Source organism: Mustela erminea, chromosome 8, assembly GCF_009829155.1.
Source record: "Mustela erminea isolate mMusErm1 chromosome 8, mMusErm1.Pri, whole genome shotgun sequence".
Classification (NCBI taxonomy): domain Eukaryota; kingdom Metazoa; phylum Chordata; class Mammalia; order Carnivora; family Mustelidae; genus Mustela; species Mustela erminea.
Window position 1 is genome coordinate 98,369,744 of NC_045621.1, and position 17,623 is coordinate 98,387,366.

General features: G+C 37.5%; 1 protein-coding gene across 2 annotated transcripts in view; it reads left to right on the top strand.

The window, feature by feature from the left end:
- The first annotated feature begins 2,735 nt into the window (after positions 1-2,735).
- Positions 2,736-17,623, top strand: part of DPP10 (dipeptidyl peptidase like 10) — a 1,361,251-nt gene continuing 1,346,363 nt past the window's right edge. Inside the window, exons 1-2 of one of the 2 annotated variants that reach the window (XM_032353837.1) lie at positions 2,736-2,842; positions 2,936-3,193. In XM_032353837.1, the coding sequence (XP_032209728.1) occupies positions 3,134-3,193 (60 nt within the window). In that variant the 5' untranslated portion in view covers positions 2,736-2,842; positions 2,936-3,133. The other variant, XM_032353835.1, reaches the window with a different exon arrangement.

A 17,623-nucleotide genomic window follows, 5' to 3' on the forward strand; every position in this document is an offset into this window, starting at 1 on the left:
ATAATAATGCCAGTGTCTTATTTGTATCATCCTATCTACCTTCTAAGTGGGAATGAAAAGGAGTTTTAAAGAATTTTGGAAAAGCAATGAATTCTTATGTTACCACAGTGGTTGTAATCTAGCTGCCCATGCCTTTTTGTGGCAGGCTTGTAAATATTGGCTCTCATCCTGATGGTTCCTTTTATACCATATGATGTGGGGGAGAGATCCTACCAGAACTTTTGCCCGCTGTGCCTCAGGACAGTCCTGCCCTTGCCATTCTGCTTGGATTACCCAAAGTATTTAGTTTGGAGGTTCTTCAGATATCTGCTACCAAGTAATATCTAATAAAGAGGAGATGAGCCAACCCTACTGATGTAGGATATTTATTTCTTTAGAGATATCAGACTGTTAAGTTTATGTTGACATGTTCATGGGCTTATTCATTGGGTCATATGTTTTGTATTACTTTTTACTTCGTTAAATTTTTTCCATTCTTGTTATTATCTGCTTCTTTATCTTAATTGAGTTTATTTTATCATTCTTTTTATAACTCCTGGAGATCAACATTTGGCTTCTTAATTATTAATTTTATGCCTTCCTGCTTTTCTAATATGGATGTTTAAGTACATAGAGTTTCTCCAAATACTGATTTAGCTGCATCTCACAAATGAGATTCAGTTTTCATAATTTTCAAATACATGATGTTTTAAAATTTCAAATATTTTTTTTCAATTTACATATTATTTAAATTATCACTGTGCAGTAAAAATGTAATGTAAGCAAGAATATAAGCCACATTTATTTTATTTTTTTAAAATTTTTTATTTTTAAATTACTTTTCAGTGTACTAGAATTCACTGTTTATGCACCAAAGCCAGTGCTCCATGCAAGATGTGCCCTCCACAATACCCACCACCAGGCTGGCCCAACTTCTCACCCCTCGCCTCTTCAAAACCCTCAGATTGTTTTTTCAGAGTCCATAGTTTTTCATGGTTCATCTCCCCTTCCAATTTCCTTCAACCCCCTTCTCCTCTCCATCTCCCCATGTCCACCATGCTATTTGTTATACTGCACAAATAAGTGAAACCATATGATAATTGACTCTCTCTGTTTGACTTATTTCACTCAGCATAATCTCTTCCAGTCCCTCCATGTTGATACAAAAGTTGGGTATTCATCCTTTCTAATGGAGGCATAATACTCCTTAGTGTATATGGACCACATCTTTCTTATCCATTCAGCCATTGAAGGGCATCTTGGTTCTTTCCACAGTTTGGGAGCCATGGCCATTGCTGCTATAAACATTGGGGTAGAGATGGCCCTTCTTTTCACTTCATCTGTATCTTTGGGGTAAATACCCAGTAGTGCAATTGCAGGATCATAGGGAAGCTCTATTTTTAATTTCTTAAGGCATCTTCACACTGTTCTCCAAATTTCAGCCACATTTATGATTTAAAATCTTAACCTTTAAATCACAAGATTTCTTGGTCCTCTGGTTGTGCTCAGTGTATTGTTATGATACTGCTACCCCAGATGATTGGACAAAACTTTGCCTGTTTTATATTGACTGCATAGTCTTGTTCATAATTTCCTTCATTACCCTACTACTCCTGCTGTTAGCCTTTCTGGTTTCAGACTGCCTGATCTTGCTACTGCCTAATCCTTACCTCTGTGGTGGTTCTGCAAGAACTGCCACTCTTGGGACATTCTCAAATGTTTGGACTACTGTTCAAAATGTTTAGCTCCTTTTCCTATTTCAGAACAAGAAATACTCTTTAAAGAATAAGGTATAAATTTAACCATGTCACCAAACTCACTCATTTATTTCTTCTTACACTATCCGTAATGTTCTTGGCCCACTCATAAAGCTTGCTGAGAGCTTCGTGCAGTTCACTCTTATAAACTTGGCATTTCACCAGCAGGGTATATTTCTGACGAGAAAAAAAGTGTTAGTCTTCAAAAATACATGAGACATACACACTTAGCTTAAGCTGCACTCAATACTTTATAATAGATATTGGAAAATAATATACTCCATTAAGTCAAGCCTACGGGATCTCTTATTTCCAACTAGGATACATTCATACTAGTTGGTGCCAGTGTGACAATGGGAACTGGCTACTCTGTACAAACCTTATTCCTAAGCATTTATTATTTATTTTGCAAAAAAAAAAATGTCATTTGGGACAGAGAGGTAACTATGTGGGAAGTTGGACTGGCATGAGTTGAATACTAGTTGAATACTAGTTGAATACTAGTTGAATACTAGTTGAATACTAGTTGAATACTAGTTTGTCCCAGCGAATTTTTAAAGAATGACCTTGAGGGAAAAGGTAATTGAAAATAAGAAAAGAAGAAATGATTTTCTTGTTTTGGTGCAACATCTAGTAACTATTGTATCTGAAAACTTTTTTTATATACCATAAGCTTTCTCATGGTTTACAGAAGAATTGGTATCTTAGCTGGCTGTCACTGAAGAATTTCTTAAATATCCATAGAGAATGTAAATCCTTTGCCATACTATGTAAAAACCTGCAGTGTTAAACCAGGCAACAGGTCCTTCCAGCATTTACTGCTGTTTTGACTGGAAACACTACCTAGGAAGAAACAAAATTTATTATCAGAATGAGAATGGACTATGGTAAAGAAAAATCCAGCAGAGAGGGAGAGAGAGAGATTTCTTTTGAAAAAAAAAAAAAAGGATAAACTGATTAGAAGCAGGGGAGTTGAGAGTGTCCCTTTAAACTGTGGTACTGCAATTGATCTCTGTATGTTTTCTGGTATTTGTCCCTTTGAAAGGAGAATGAGAGCCAAGATCATTGGCTGTACTGTGAAGCTGTCACATCTCAGTACTGAAAAGGTACAGTACAAGTGAACTGAAACAGTCTGTAGCTTTCTATTTCATATCGTCAAGAGCTTTGAGACTGATGAACCAAATGAATGCTTTATTTAGGGCTGAGATACAGATCCCTCCAATCTGACAGTGTTTCAGCCTTCGGAGTGAGAAAGCAGCAGCGGCAGCAGAAGCAGAAGCAACAGCACTAGCAACAGCAACAGCAGCAGCCCCTGCTCAAGTCCAGTAGAAGAGACTTGCTCTCCAGTTCCTCGTGGAACTCCACCTAGGATCGTGCGCTGTCCGGGGTCCTGAAACATGAACCAAACGGCCAGCGTGTCCCATCACATCAAGTGTCAACCCTCCAAAACAGTCAAGGTAGGACCTAGGTTTCCTTCTTCCCTCTGTTTCTGCATATGTATCTTCATTCATCTACTGAACACACGGGTGTTGGTATGGCAGGGCACCGACAGTAAAGATATCTCGTTGCTTTAAGTTTGAATTAAATGTTGGATCTCAGTGAAGAGTTTGGTTCTGTTTGCATGTGTGTATAAACTGGGAAGAGTAGTTTTCACTTAATTCTTTTACCTTGATGAGTTTTACTTTTTTGACTGAGAATCTGTCAGTGGTATATTTCAGGAAGAAAGTTTAGTGAGCTTTAAGCTTTTAGAGGAGTTTTTAATTCCATGTCAGTTTTCTTAATGAAATCGGTGAAGAATTTGCAAATTGCTGGAAACAGATAATATTAAATTGAATACAAATTTGATAACAACCTTTCTTTGCCACATGGATTTGGGACTTCATATCCTTTCCAAAGTAAAGCATATTCATCATTATGAGTGTTAAACTGTTGGTTATACTAAAGCAACTATAGTGAGAGTGTTTAAAAGTCTACAGAGGGAGTATACAAACGTATGCTCTTATATATGCCATCATGTAACTCAAAGCCAGTGAGGTGATTGGGGGTGCTCTTTAATAAAAGTGCTTGCTTTAAATTTGAGACTTGTCTGATATGGTTAAAAGAAAAGGACCAAGCTCAGAATTTGACTGTTCTGTTTTAATTTTAAGTAATGTTTATGCTACCCTCTTTGTTCTTATTTTGATGTTCTTACTTACATGGAGACTTATAAATAACCAGACTTATAATAACCCAATGGAGGATTTATTTTATCTTGAAGTTCATCTGTGTGAATATTTTGCATCCTGGGGGGAAGTGATGGGCTACTCGGGAACTCTTTTATGGAAAAAACTGATAACCTGATCGATCATTTTTACTTACTGCAATCTTTAATTCATATACAATTGCATATCTTCTATTGAGATTCTAAAATTTGACATGACTGGCTTTTTATGATTATATTACTTTTGTTTTATATCTCAGGCTTTTGAAAATACTGCATAGACTATAATTTAAACATGTAATTTGTAGCAGTAAGTTTTTTCTTGTGAACTTACCTACCCTTGGTCAGTCTTTCAGTTATAAATAGACCATAAACTGAACTCCATTTATCTGCAGTTATTTTTTTAAAAGCAATGAGGTATCCAGGATGTATAAAATGATATGTAATTATACTTTCATCATATATAAATTCATAAAGTTAACTGAAATCATAAAAAATTCAAATTGAGATAATTTACACTATCTCTAATGGCATAAGCAACATCTTTCTGAGCATTGAATTTTTTGTACTGTGTCCAACTTTAAAAGTAAAATGTTGTGCTTTAGATATAAGTTTTTTTGTGCGTGTTAGATTCCCACATCTGTCATTTAAGTAAGCATACCATCGCTGAACAATGACTAAACAGTACATATATGACACTCCGCATTGTGATATATAAACTCTGATCAAAAACATGTGCTGTAGGCTAAAGTGGTATAGAATTACAAACTGGCTGTCTACCTTTGGGTATGTTTAGAAAACCATAAAATGACCAGTGGTTTTCTGTTTAAGTGTTTGAGGTCATAGGAATCAAATGTTTTACTTGCCCTTTTATTATTGGGTAAGGACAAATGAATGCTACTTTCTGGGACTTACAATCATTTCCCTTATTGGTGCTCTGGCATTGACTGCCCTCAGACAAATTGTGGAGGCAGAAAAAAATGTTTCTAGTGTAAGGGTTTTGCATCATCTTGCTGATCTTGCAGATGACGGTTTTTTTTTTTTTCTTCATTCTAACTGCAGCCATTGAATTGAAATGAAAGGCATCATAAAAATTGGACAACCTACCACTTAGCAATGTATTATATTAATGGCTTAATGAAGAAACCTTGCATCAAAGCAATGGATGATTTGGTTAATTGTACAAGTTAAGTTCTTTTATGCTCCCCTCCCCCTTCCATATAGCTCTGGGGAGCAAAAGATGCTTGTGATGTTCATAAAGTATATAAAGTTGCAAGCAGTGAACTATTAAGGGAGTAATTACTTGAGTATTTTCCAATTTGCAACAGTAAAAGGGGATGAGTGGAAAAGCTCTGTTACTTCAGATTATGTGCTCAATTATGAAACATTTATGGCTTTTGGAATTTATACTAAAAATGGCTATCTATATTTAGGTAATGCATTAGCCTATGAAAAAAATGTAGTAACAGCCTAAGGAAAAACCCTAAGATGAGAGGTTTTGGGAAAGCTATTAGATACTGGAGCTGAAAAGACTTTTTGCATTTTGGGAATCTATCTTGTTTTCAAGCATGATTTTTTTAGAGTTAATTTCCCCCTCACTCTTAAAGTTACTATTTGAAAACTTCAAACAAAACTCCCTTATGAAAGCTGATTGGACTGCAGATAATGATAAATGACCCACTTTGGGGCTTCAGAAATATCCAGATACTTAATAAGTTGTAAATTGTTCCATTTTAAAAATTCTAAAACCTCCAGGGACTTTCCCCCCTTCAGTGTAATAATCCTCTAAGGAATTGTTCCCCACCATTGCCAATGTAGTAAATGCTGGCTGTTCCTTCTCTTGACAGTTTAACTACTGCTAAAAAGAATGCAATGAGAATGAACAAAAATGAATTGCTTTGGCTAAAAATAGCTTTAAAGGCCAAAATATGTGGGAGGAGAAAGCCCAGGTGTGTTTGTATGTCTTTTCCCCACCTGAAGTTTAAAAGTGATGATATCTGCAGTGAGTCAAATTTAGCGACTATTATCAGTGAAGGCTGTTTGTGGTCACGGTGGTGGCAGAGCTGAAGAAGGAGGGGTTGGGAGGACTCATAATGGAATAAAGTGGTCAACGTTATTCAGATCGCTTGACATTTGTTTTTGTCATTCTGGCCATTCTCCAGCTCAACCAGTCTCTGACACATTTCTCCTGATGTACTTGAACAGGTATGTCCCTATAGTCAAAACTGATACGAGAGAACAGAGCAACAGAAGTCAAATAAAGGTGTCAGGTGTGTTTTCAGATCACTTTGGAGGAAATGTTGAATGCAATGCACTCATAAAACCCGCTCCCATTTCAGAGCTTGAAAAGCAATAAAGCTTTTCTTGAAATGATTACAAATCTTACCGTCAAGGTAGCAGCACTCTAAAAAAAGGATCTTTTACTCTGAGATCTGTAATGGAAAGTTTCAGGGACAATCTGGGAATGCTAAATACAGATCTAATCTTGGCTTATTATAAACTTCATTTCTGAAATTTTTTCCCCATTTTGGGCAACAAGCTTGGCTTTATCTTCTCTTGGCTAAACTGAAAGCAAATTAAATCTTCCAGTCATATCTCTGAACTTGGTTTACTTCCCCCCCCCATGGAATTACAAATTTAGAACTTTACCTTAAAAAATGAAAAATTTTTCCTTCTTTCATATTCTAGTAGAAGTCTAGCACCCATGTATGTTTCAGGGTAGTAGAAGAATTGTCCATCCTTTATCCTTTCTTTGAAGTTGGAAGTTGTGTGTGAATCCTTAGGATTGGTGATTCCTGGATCAGGAATCTTATGTATTTTATTTTATAATGGAAACTCCAAACTATGGTACACAGTATTTCTTTCCCTTTCCCATCTAGTGACCCTTTCATGTTAGTCTATTTCCCTTCTCCCTTTTTAAGGCCTGCCTGGCTTATTCTGTCACTACCTTCACACTCAGGTTCCTTGTGATCTTTGTAAAAAATGATCCCAGAAGTACCTTCTACGGGAGGAGTAGCTACAACTTTTTACAAAACATATTTGAAGGTGTGTTTAAGATTTTCATGGTCTTCAGAGTAGATTCTCTATGAGAAAATATGTTTCGTGACAATTTTGACAGCCTTTTATATTGTAATATTAAAGTGTTGTGCAAATACATTTTCCCCTTACCACCTCTAATCCACAGGCCCAACCAAAATTGTTGCGTATGAAACAGGAGATAAAATTAGGAAGTAAAAGAGAATGAAAATCTTCTCATGTGTGCATTCTATTTTATTAAATCTGTAGGCTTGAAGGTATGGTCATTAGAAAATGACTTCTGTCTTTAGCAGTTGGTATTTTGGATATGACAATGTGATGAGTTGGTGTGGTGACACTGTACCAGGTGGCACTAATTTTTACTGGTTGGTAATTCCACACTCCCAGCTTATAGGATGGGCACCAGGTCTGTATTTCACATGGTGTTGCATTTAGTCTTAAAGAGTATTTCATAATTACATCTACAAAAATTTAGAAATATAGAGAGTATATAAGAAAAACTCCACCTCGTTATGTCATTACAATGTGCAAAATGTACTGCCCCCCAATTTCACTCTTACATGAAATTCTAAAAGCAAAAGTTATAATATGCTTCTATATTGTATTTTGTCTTAGAGAGTCTCCTTGGTCTTCAGCCTAAGGACTTTAGTCGTAAGGAAAAAAAAGAAAGAAATTTTATTACGTTATGATCTCAACACAGACTCAGACACACTCAAGAAAGAGTTATCATCTGTATTCAGTAAACCCTACAGTTCCATTTGGCAAGGTACAGATTTTTCTTCAATGTTAGGAGAATGGGCCATTCTCTTAAGTGGTGATATTTGAAGCCAAAAGAGAAGACTTACAAAAAATTAGAGTGAGGAATATCGTGTGTGGAAGAATTGTTTTCTCTCTCTTGGAAATGGTCTACATCTTTTTTAATTATTCTGACACAGCTTCCTCATATGGTTAAGGCAAAAATCACAGCCTGTGATACACATGAATAGGACCACAAGTTAGAAATTCTGCTGATGACCAATTTATTGTCATTTACAATTTGCATTTATGCCAAGTATTTACAATTTAAAAGACTATAGGATAATTTTATTTCAAATGACTATAAATCATACTGTTTTTAAAGGAAGCATTAAATGTTTTTATTTTATTTTTTTAGTAAAGAGTGACAATGTAATACATTTGGCTCCTTTTGTTTTACTCACTTTTTTCTTAATAAAATACATAGTTTCCCCTGCCACTTAGAGATGGGAAGTTGGGGGACCCAGGTGGTGGGTATTAGAGAGGGCACGGATTGCATGGAGCACTGGCTGTGGTGCAAAAATAATGAATACTGTTATGCTGAAAATAAATAAAAGAAAAAAAATACATAGTTTCTTTTCTTTAACTTGATATTTAGTGTTTGAATAGCAAGTTTTACTTCGAAGAGGTATTGTTGTATAATGCATTTCTAGGTAAATTGCAACTATTTCAGAAAATAGTATTACTTCATTTGCTTCTTGGAAAAACAGGTGTTAATAATTTTCTGGAAATTCTTGTTTTGGTCAGGCAGTAAAGATATTCCTGATGACAACTTTGTGATGACAAATCACTAATTTTCACTGAAAAGGCATGATTCTACAAATATAGCATGGATAAGATGCTATATTTCTATATAAGATAAAATGGTGCTTCTAAAAATGTGGTCCCTGGGCCAGCATCATCAACATCCCCTGTGAACCTGTTAGAAATGCAAATTCTTGGGCTTTAACCAGACCTTGTCTGTTAGAAACTCTGGGGGTAGGGACTATCAACCTGCATTTTCACAAGCCCTCTGGGTGATTTAGTGACTACTTAGGCTTCAGTAACCCTAAGCGAAAGAATTACAAAATAAAACAAACTTGTTCTGTAGTCTGCTTATAAGAATTATCTGTGTTTATGTATCATGGATGGAGTCTGAACAACTTCAGAAGATACATATGATCATTTAATAACAAGCATTCTGTGAGAGCTGAGATCTCTTCAGGTCTATCTCTTTTATCCCTCACAGGGCTTTCTTACTACAAAGCCTTCACACAGTAGACTTCGAATATACATTTGTTGATTATTAAGTGACTGGTAAGGTCTCTCAGTTCTAAAGTGAGCTAAATAAATATTTCAGATCTTGTTTAATCGGTAATATTTAATTGGAAACCTCACTATGTCTTTTAAATTCACAGCATATTTCTTCAAAGTAAATGTATGGACATTTTGTTTGGCTTTCTATGGTTCCATTCTCTGACTTGGTTTGAGGCCATTTGATAATCAACACCTTTTGGTAACCAGGGAGATAGTCACACTATATAGAGAGTATGTTGGCAAAGTTTCTCCCTTCTTGCCAGCTTCATCTGAAACTTGGCAAAACAGTGGTAGCCAGGAATATTACCTTAACCTTCCTCCTCTCATTTATTAATGTTCTTTAGCCCTTGGATATGCTCCAGGTTGGTAGGATACAATTGGAATCAGTATAACACAACTGAAACAAAATCAATCATTTTTAAACCTGACCTCCCCTGGACAGCCATAGCATGGTGTTACACAAGCAGAATTAAATTTAAGCTGGACATTTACCTTCTGAACAGGCTTATCTCTTGGAAATTTTTCATAGAGCTTATGTTATTTTTATTTTATTTTATTTTTTTACAGTTAGGATCGGGAAGAAAGAGCAAATGCATGAAGCCTACCCCACTACCTTCAAGGGGGCTTAGGGAGGATTGGGTAGGTTTTCCTTTGGAGGGTCATCCTTAATTTGAAATCCCGTTCTCTGTGTACCACAACGGATCATGTGGCCTTGGGGAAGGCAATTAACCCTGTTCAGGCTTTTCTTCCCACTAACAGAAGGGCAATAAACTTAAATTATCTCCCCAAACAAAAATGCTATGTAAGTGCTTTGTATTATAATTTGTTCTAGTAGCAATTTTTAAGGGATATGACATTTTCATAGAGAACTGTATAGTGAGAATCAATTTTTATGACATAAAAGCTAAGAATTTTATTTGCAATTATTATTAACTATAATGATGATAAAAACTCATTTTGAAGTCACCAGGGAGCTGAAAAGTATCTTCTAATATTGTAGTAACATCTGCAAGATCTCATCATGGATCTGTACCAGGAAGGTAGGGGAAGAAGAATATTGAGTTTAAATGCTATCTAAAGGACTGATTAATTCAATAAAAAATGCAGTTACTCATCACAGTGCTTAAATACAAAAATGGAAGCTATTGAGAGTAGCTGCATTGGTCAACGAATTGAGGAGAAATTCTCTTATACTATGTATAAGAATTTCTGCTAATTTTGGACTCATTGTTTCCTTTGCTTGATCTGCCCTTCTACCCAATTGTCCTTTTAATAACCTCCTATTTTTTACTTCAAATCGCAGAGTTTTCTCAGTACTCTGATTCCCTTGGGCAGTAGTAAGGGTCTCAACTAGTCACCTATGTTCTCATGTAATCTCCTTAGTGCATGCTGAGTTGTAATTATTTGTTTCCATGTAAGTCTTTCTGCTAACTCTTAAAGGGTTTCTGTCTTTTACTTTTGGTGATTTTAGTGCCTAGCTTAATATCTAGTGAAAGCAGGCATTCAGTTAAGACTCTTTGAGTGAATGAACAAAGGGGGCTATAAACTCATTAGTCTTCCCAAGAGATGCAGTCTGACTTTTGGGTTCAGAGACATACTAGTCCTCCTTGACCTAAGCCAAACTGAATATTTTACTTAAAGTATGTAAACAACATGTGGAGAGATGACACAGGGGCCTTAAGGATTGTGACAACAGATATGCTAATCCTCTTGAGGAAGAGTGGCTTCTGTAAGTCAAAAATAGGTTTTGCATTATAAGTGTCTTTTATATTAGGGTTGGGGAAAGTCTGTACTAATAGAGACAATCTTTGCCCCTCTGTTTTGGAACCTAAGTTAGCATAGCAGATCCAAGTTAATGCTGACTGTAATGGATGAGACCCTATTGGGGAACTGTTGGCTCTGGCCCTATAGTGAGGCTCTTTCTCATCAGAAACCTTAATTCCCAAGATGAATCACTGCTGTTGGATTTAAAAACACCACTTTTCACAACTCTGGCTTCCAGGATTTTGCCCTAAGAAAAATGGACTCCACTTTATTTTAATGGAAAGTAAATAGCATCAGAGTACTTACTGTATTTAATGAGATGGGCCCTTTACGTGAATAATTGTTTTTGAGACAGTAAAAGAATTAGGGTAGAGAAACTATGCAAGGCCTGTATTCTTGACCAAGGAAGGGCAGCTGTAGTAAAATCGTTCATATATATATATATATATATCCTCTGTAGGAAATAAAATGGAGTCAAGCAATGTTGACTTTGGTTGATGAGTGAGCACACATGGCATGATGGATAGAAGCTTGGACTCACTCACTCATTGTTTCCGTCATTTGACATTTACTGAAAGAAGATTCAAATATGAATAGAGCCATGTTCTTGCTTTTAGGGAGCATAGCCCAGGATGCAAACAAATACTATTACAGTATATAATGATGAATGCTAAGAGGAGTAAATACAAGGTTTGGGGGGAGGCATTTACAAAGCTCCAAGCTGATGCTGTATAGAGGTTGGATTAATAAAGAGAGGGGATGAAAATATTTCAGACACAAGGAAAACATGTGCAAAGGATAAAGAAACAAGGCAATGTAACTGTCCTGAAACATTTATTAGTTGAGTGTGACTGTGTTATAGAGTACAAGTGATCAGGAGGGGTAAGGAATGAGTCTGCAAGTACAGGTAGGATCTGGACTTTGTATTGTCTTTCAGAATTTGACTATACTCTGAGGAAAGAGCTTAAAACCAAGAAGTACAAAGACAGGATCTAAATTTGGGACCCAGTTCTATGGCCCTGGGAAGCACTCTTAAAGTTTGCGTCTTTAGGTTGAAATCAAAAATGGTCAGGTGCTCCTGGTCCATCTTTTAAGATGATCCAATTACTGTCTGAGATATTATTAGCCAGACAGATGTTACTGAAGGTATATCTTAATAAGAACAAAAGGTTTTTCAACAGCTTGATTTTATACCACCCACTTTCATGAATGCTAATAATAGCTGGTCTTTAAAGGCTCTAATTTAGTGGTACCATTTTAATTCAAAAGAATCTTCTTTGACTAATGACAATCATTGCACCATACAAAAATTTTCCTCTTTAGTATCTGGATAACCATTTTCCTGGTGTATTGGTTGCTAATTGTCTTTTGAGCAATACCAGTGACACATAACTGACCTCTGTTAGTGGCATTAGATTTAAGCACCAAATATGCTTGAAAATTTCAAATGTAGAGGTGAGGAAGTTCTCCCTTTCCTAGACTCCTAATTACATAAGCCGTGTGTTGTTTTTGATACAGATGCTTTGGGTTTCTTGAAGGATTAGTTCCAAGCGTCTCCCTCAGTATTTCACAGCATCTTTCAAGAGACAGAAAATATTAAAGTACACTTGATGTGCAACAGTTCTGCAGCCATAGAATTTTAAATGTTTTGTAGACATACTTTATGCTAGACTTTTATTTTGCAGACAAGAAAGCTGAGGATTAAAAAGAGAAAATACGGGTGCCTGTCTGGCTCACTCAGAAGAGCGTTCGACTCTTGATCTTGGGGTCATATGTTCATGCCTCACATTGGGTGTAGAGATTACTAAAAAAATAAAGTTTAAAAAGGGAAAGTAGGTGAAAAGCAACTTTTAACAAGAACCCCCTCCCACATACACACCCCTCACAAAATAACAGAAAATTCTGAGTTGGTTAAAGGAATCAGAAAAAAATGATAATTTCACAAAAAGAGCACTTCGAGTCAGTTAACTCAGTGGCCAAAAGCATGACCTAGGATTCAGGCAATCTGAGCCATTCTCCTTTGTCTCTCTCAGACTAGCTTCTGTCATGGTCATTACATGGTTGCTCTTATTCCACAACTGACCTGCAGAAATGACACCCAAAAGTGTTCTGTGGACAAAGAGAAGTTTCTCTCTTGAGTTTCATTTTAGGAGCTCTGCACAGAGTTTTCCTCAACTCTTGTTGCCTAGAATTAAATCTTACACGTATTTTCTGTTCATTATAGTTGAACACACACATGTAGAAAGCAGGGAGGGGGTTATCCAAATAAACATGGGATTCTCTTAGAAGCAGTCAAGGTTGGGTGGTTTGGAGGGAGAAAACCAAAAGGATGTACCACCGTGATCTTCAATGGGCATTTAACACAGCACACTGTGAAAGACAGGCAGTGCCATGGTCTGAGCATTGCGTCAACAATGATGTAACAAGATCAAATACAATATTGTCTCTGCCTCATAGCAGAGACTTTGTCTTGACTTTAGAATGAAAGGACAAGAAGAGAGGATCACAATATTATCTTATTCAGGCAGGCTTTTCTCCTTTGATACCAGATGACTCTGTGTTCAGTTGATTTTGCTTTGTATTGTCATATGCTTGGGGTTTTTTGTTTGTTTGCTTGTTATACATATCCTTGGGCTTTCTTTCTTCTGGGGGATGATGAGTTTGGGGATGAAGTCAAAGGATAGTGATACTCTCCATCAAATAATTGAGGTTGCTCAGGGACTATCACAGTGACCTCTTCTCTGGTACCTCTAGGGACTTGGAACTCTGAAGCCCTCAGGAGCATTTAAACACTGAATGCCTCAGAGGTTAAACGGTAACATAAATATTACAGCTAGATGTAAATTGAAATTATGGTAACTGGAGAGGGCATGCGTCACCTAACGGCATACCAGAGCAAAGCCTTACTCCCCTTCCCAAAGAAAAAACCCAGAGGGATGTTTAATGGGGAGATGATAGAAGATATGGGATCCCACCAAAAATATTTTTAGGGAGGTCAGGACATCTGGTCATAACTTCCAGCTGAGTGGTGTTGATAAATACCATGGATTTAATTACCAGATGTTGAATACCAACAGACTGTGTCTCCTACCCAGACCTATCCCTCTCCTTCTATTTTTAGATGCTGCTCTGTACTGAGTATTGTCATTTAGATGTCCAGTAGACACTATAAACATACTATATTACCATCAAGACTTTTGATCCTTGCTGCCTACCCGTCTCAACTCACTTCATTAAATAATACCAGTATCTTCTTTTCAGAGACTCAAGCCAGTGTGCTTTCTGCCAAGATTCATCTTTCTTCTCTTCCTTGGCCAGTCTCTCAGAAAATCCTGCCCATTCTACCTCCTAATGTATCTTCAGTCTTACCTTCATACCCACCTCCACCCCTGTCACCCAAACTCCGTGCACACCTACCTGAATTATGGCAACAACTTTAGTGGGCTCCTGGATTCCAGGATGCTTTATCACAATTCATTCTCCACTCAACAGCCAAGTGGTGATTTTAAACTTCAGTTACTTTGTACACCTGGTTTAAACCTTAACATTAGAAAACAACCCGAGCCTTTACCTTACCCTGACAACCCTGCATTATCTGGCACCTGTTCTTCTCTCTGACTGTACAGTGTCCCATTGTCTCTGCTCCTGCTCTACCCCATGACTCTTCTCCAACCAGTGTGGTCCCTTTCTGACTCTGAAACAAGCCAAGCTCTTTGCCAGATGAAGGTTTCTTTGCTTGATGTTCCCATTCCCAGAGTTACTCTTTTTTTCTTGTCACTTCTCATAGCACCTTTCTGGTTTCAACTCAGGTCTTCTCTGATGCACACTGCTCATCTTGGTGGGGTCACCCCTGTGTCAGTGCTGCAGAGGGTCCTAGCCAGAGGTGGTAAGCATCTTGCATGATGAGGATTGGGCTGCTCTCAAAGTCTCTAAGCCACAGGTGGATAAAGTGCTTTTTGCTCCCTGAAGGCTTTTATATTTGTTATATTTCCTATCAGAATCCTGATCTGTTCACGGTTTTATTTTATGAAAGAACAGTTCTGTAGTCTAGTTTCCAATTCTATCCCCAACAGTGTGTTATTTCAACAAATACTTATTGAATACGCAATAAATGCTATGTTGCATAGATGAAGATACCAAAAGGCATAAGACCCAGAGCCGGTCTTTAGGAAGCATATAGTCTAGCTTCTTTTCTCCTCTCTCTTTGCCTGGGGTGAAGGAGGAGGACAAGAAAAACTAAGTCATTGGTGCAAATGGAGTGTGAATGTGCTCTGGTAGATCAGAGAAGGGGCACCTTACTCCAACTTGCTGAAGGGAAGGACATTTGAACTGAGAATTGATAGGCAAACAGTAGTGCTTTTGGTGAAGAATTTGGGGATAAGGGCATTCCAGATGGTGGAATGTGTAAAAGCATCCATGTAAGGAGGGGCATAGTACCCCTGTGATCATCATCATTATCACCATCATTATCTCTTCTTTATCCCTGGTAAGTGCCCACACCCCCCCAATACACGCAATTCTAGCTGCTTTTAAGTCCACAAAGACGTATCAGAGAAGGGGTTGTTGTTATATAAGTGAGGATATTAATTTGCCCAAGCTCTTAGACTGAAAACGGTGGGACTCCTACTTAAACCCAGACAAGTTGCTACAAAACTCAAGCTGATAGCTTGGATTTCTGGGCTCCTATGTTGATGTTCCCAACCACTCAAAGGAACTGTCAGGTTCTGTTGTCCAGAGTCCTTTGCCATTTTAAGCCTCCCATCATCTTCCACAGGAATGCCCTGTGTCTCTCCTTTTTCTTCCCTGGTTTGGACTCACTTCATAGGAGTTCACCTCTTTCCTATATCTTCCCTCTCTTCTCCTGACCTCACTCCCTTTTTTCCAGCCCCAGGAAGACTCCTTGGATTGTGCTTCCCTGGGACAGCAACACACCCTTGCTTTTATATATATTTATCTTTTTATCTTCTTTCTCCACCTTCTTCTTTCTTATTCACTTTCCACCATACATTCCACCCACAGCAAACTACAGGCTTCTTGAGGCAAAGGCAGTATCTCATTTGTCATTGCTATTTTAATGTCTAATGCTGTCCGTATGGAATGAATGCTCAAAAAGCACTTGCTGAATGAATGAATGAATGAATGAATAAGTAAGTGAAGCCCATCCTATGTGGGGAATATGTTCTTGCTTCAGATTATCCCTCATATTAATCTATTCTTTCATTTGGTATATAGTCACACAGCTCTTATTCTGGCAGAAGATACAAGTATGTGAAAGAAAGCCAGATATGTTCTTGGTTTTTTCAAAGGATTTTCTTCCCTCAGTGTGTGTGGGTGTTTGTGTGTGTGTGTGTGTGTGTGTGTGTGTGTGTGTGTGTGTGATAGAGAGAGAGAGAGAGAGACCGACAGACAAACAGACAGTATGAGAGCTGGGTTTTAAAAATGTAAATATAACTGCGGTTGACTTATTGCTAACTTCTTTCATTAGAGTTTAATTGAAAAGGCATGAAAGTAATTTCAAATGTGGAGAATTTATTATTTTTAAGAATGAAAAATTCACATAAGTAGAAAATATCTTCTTAGCACCTGTTCTGTGCCAGAAATTCTCATACCAACAAATTCATTTATTTTTTACCACTTGCCTACTAAGGAAAGAAGTGGGAACCAGCACTTAAATAGATGATCTTGGTGAGGCTGTCTGGATTCAGTATCTCTTTTAAAATTGCAGGGCAGACACAATTCTTATTCTACCACAAGATATTAAGGGATTTATGGTTTGAGTGAAGAAGGAGAAGATCTGGGCCTCCTACCCAGCCCTGTGTTGACTCCACAGCTGAGGTCCCTTTTATTAGACCACAGGGAAAATACCCACCGTAAGGGACCTTCCTTCTAACACATGCAGGCACTTGATTCTCCAGGCACTGGTTGTATGCTTCCAGATTTGCCTTTGCAACATCTCACATTTTCACATGGTTCGCTGATGGGTGGAGCCCTGGGTTTCTGGTTCTGGTATTTCGGTGGTTTCGGTGAGGCAAGAGAAACAGTATCGTGCACAAAGTGCATCTGATAGGAATACCAAGTGGGATATAACACTGTAAGCTAATTTCAAAGGATAGCATAGGGTCTGATAGAGCCAGGATATTCAGGATCAAGAACAAGTTCACACAGGTATGGAGGCACAGTGATTTTTAAGTCCATTTGGACTAGTGACTTCTTAATGTTAGAGACCCAAGCAGAGGACTCTGTAGTAATTTGGGCCTGGCTAGATAGAACCAGAGTAAGTATATTTATAGCAACCACAGCAGAAACATGTGTGTTCCAAGTATTTGCAAAACAGTTTTAGATAGCTCCTTATTGAATGTCAACCACAATCTTGTGAAATACATATACATATCATTGATAGGATATGACAAAATGGAGAAAGAAATATGTGGGGTTGGATTAAGAATAATAGCAGTATATGAGGAAGTAATGCTTATACTATGTAGTTTTATAAATAGTAATCAATTTTTTTTAATTGCAACCAATTTTGAATAGGTAACTGCTAAAGAGTGTGATTGTGGTGATTATCTAGAGAAATACTTGGAGCATCTAAAGTACTGGGTTGAATTTTTCCTGGTCAGCAAAGTAGGGCAAAGGAGGCAGCTGACATGCTAGATGCCATTGAAGGGCAACAGGCTATGGGACCATGTAAACCTGGCACCAAGTGGGGCAAAGGTAGCAGTGAATATCACAGCGCAGTTTGTATCCTCTGTACCTGGTCACCATGGTCATAGAGTGAGAGTTCTGTTGCTGATGG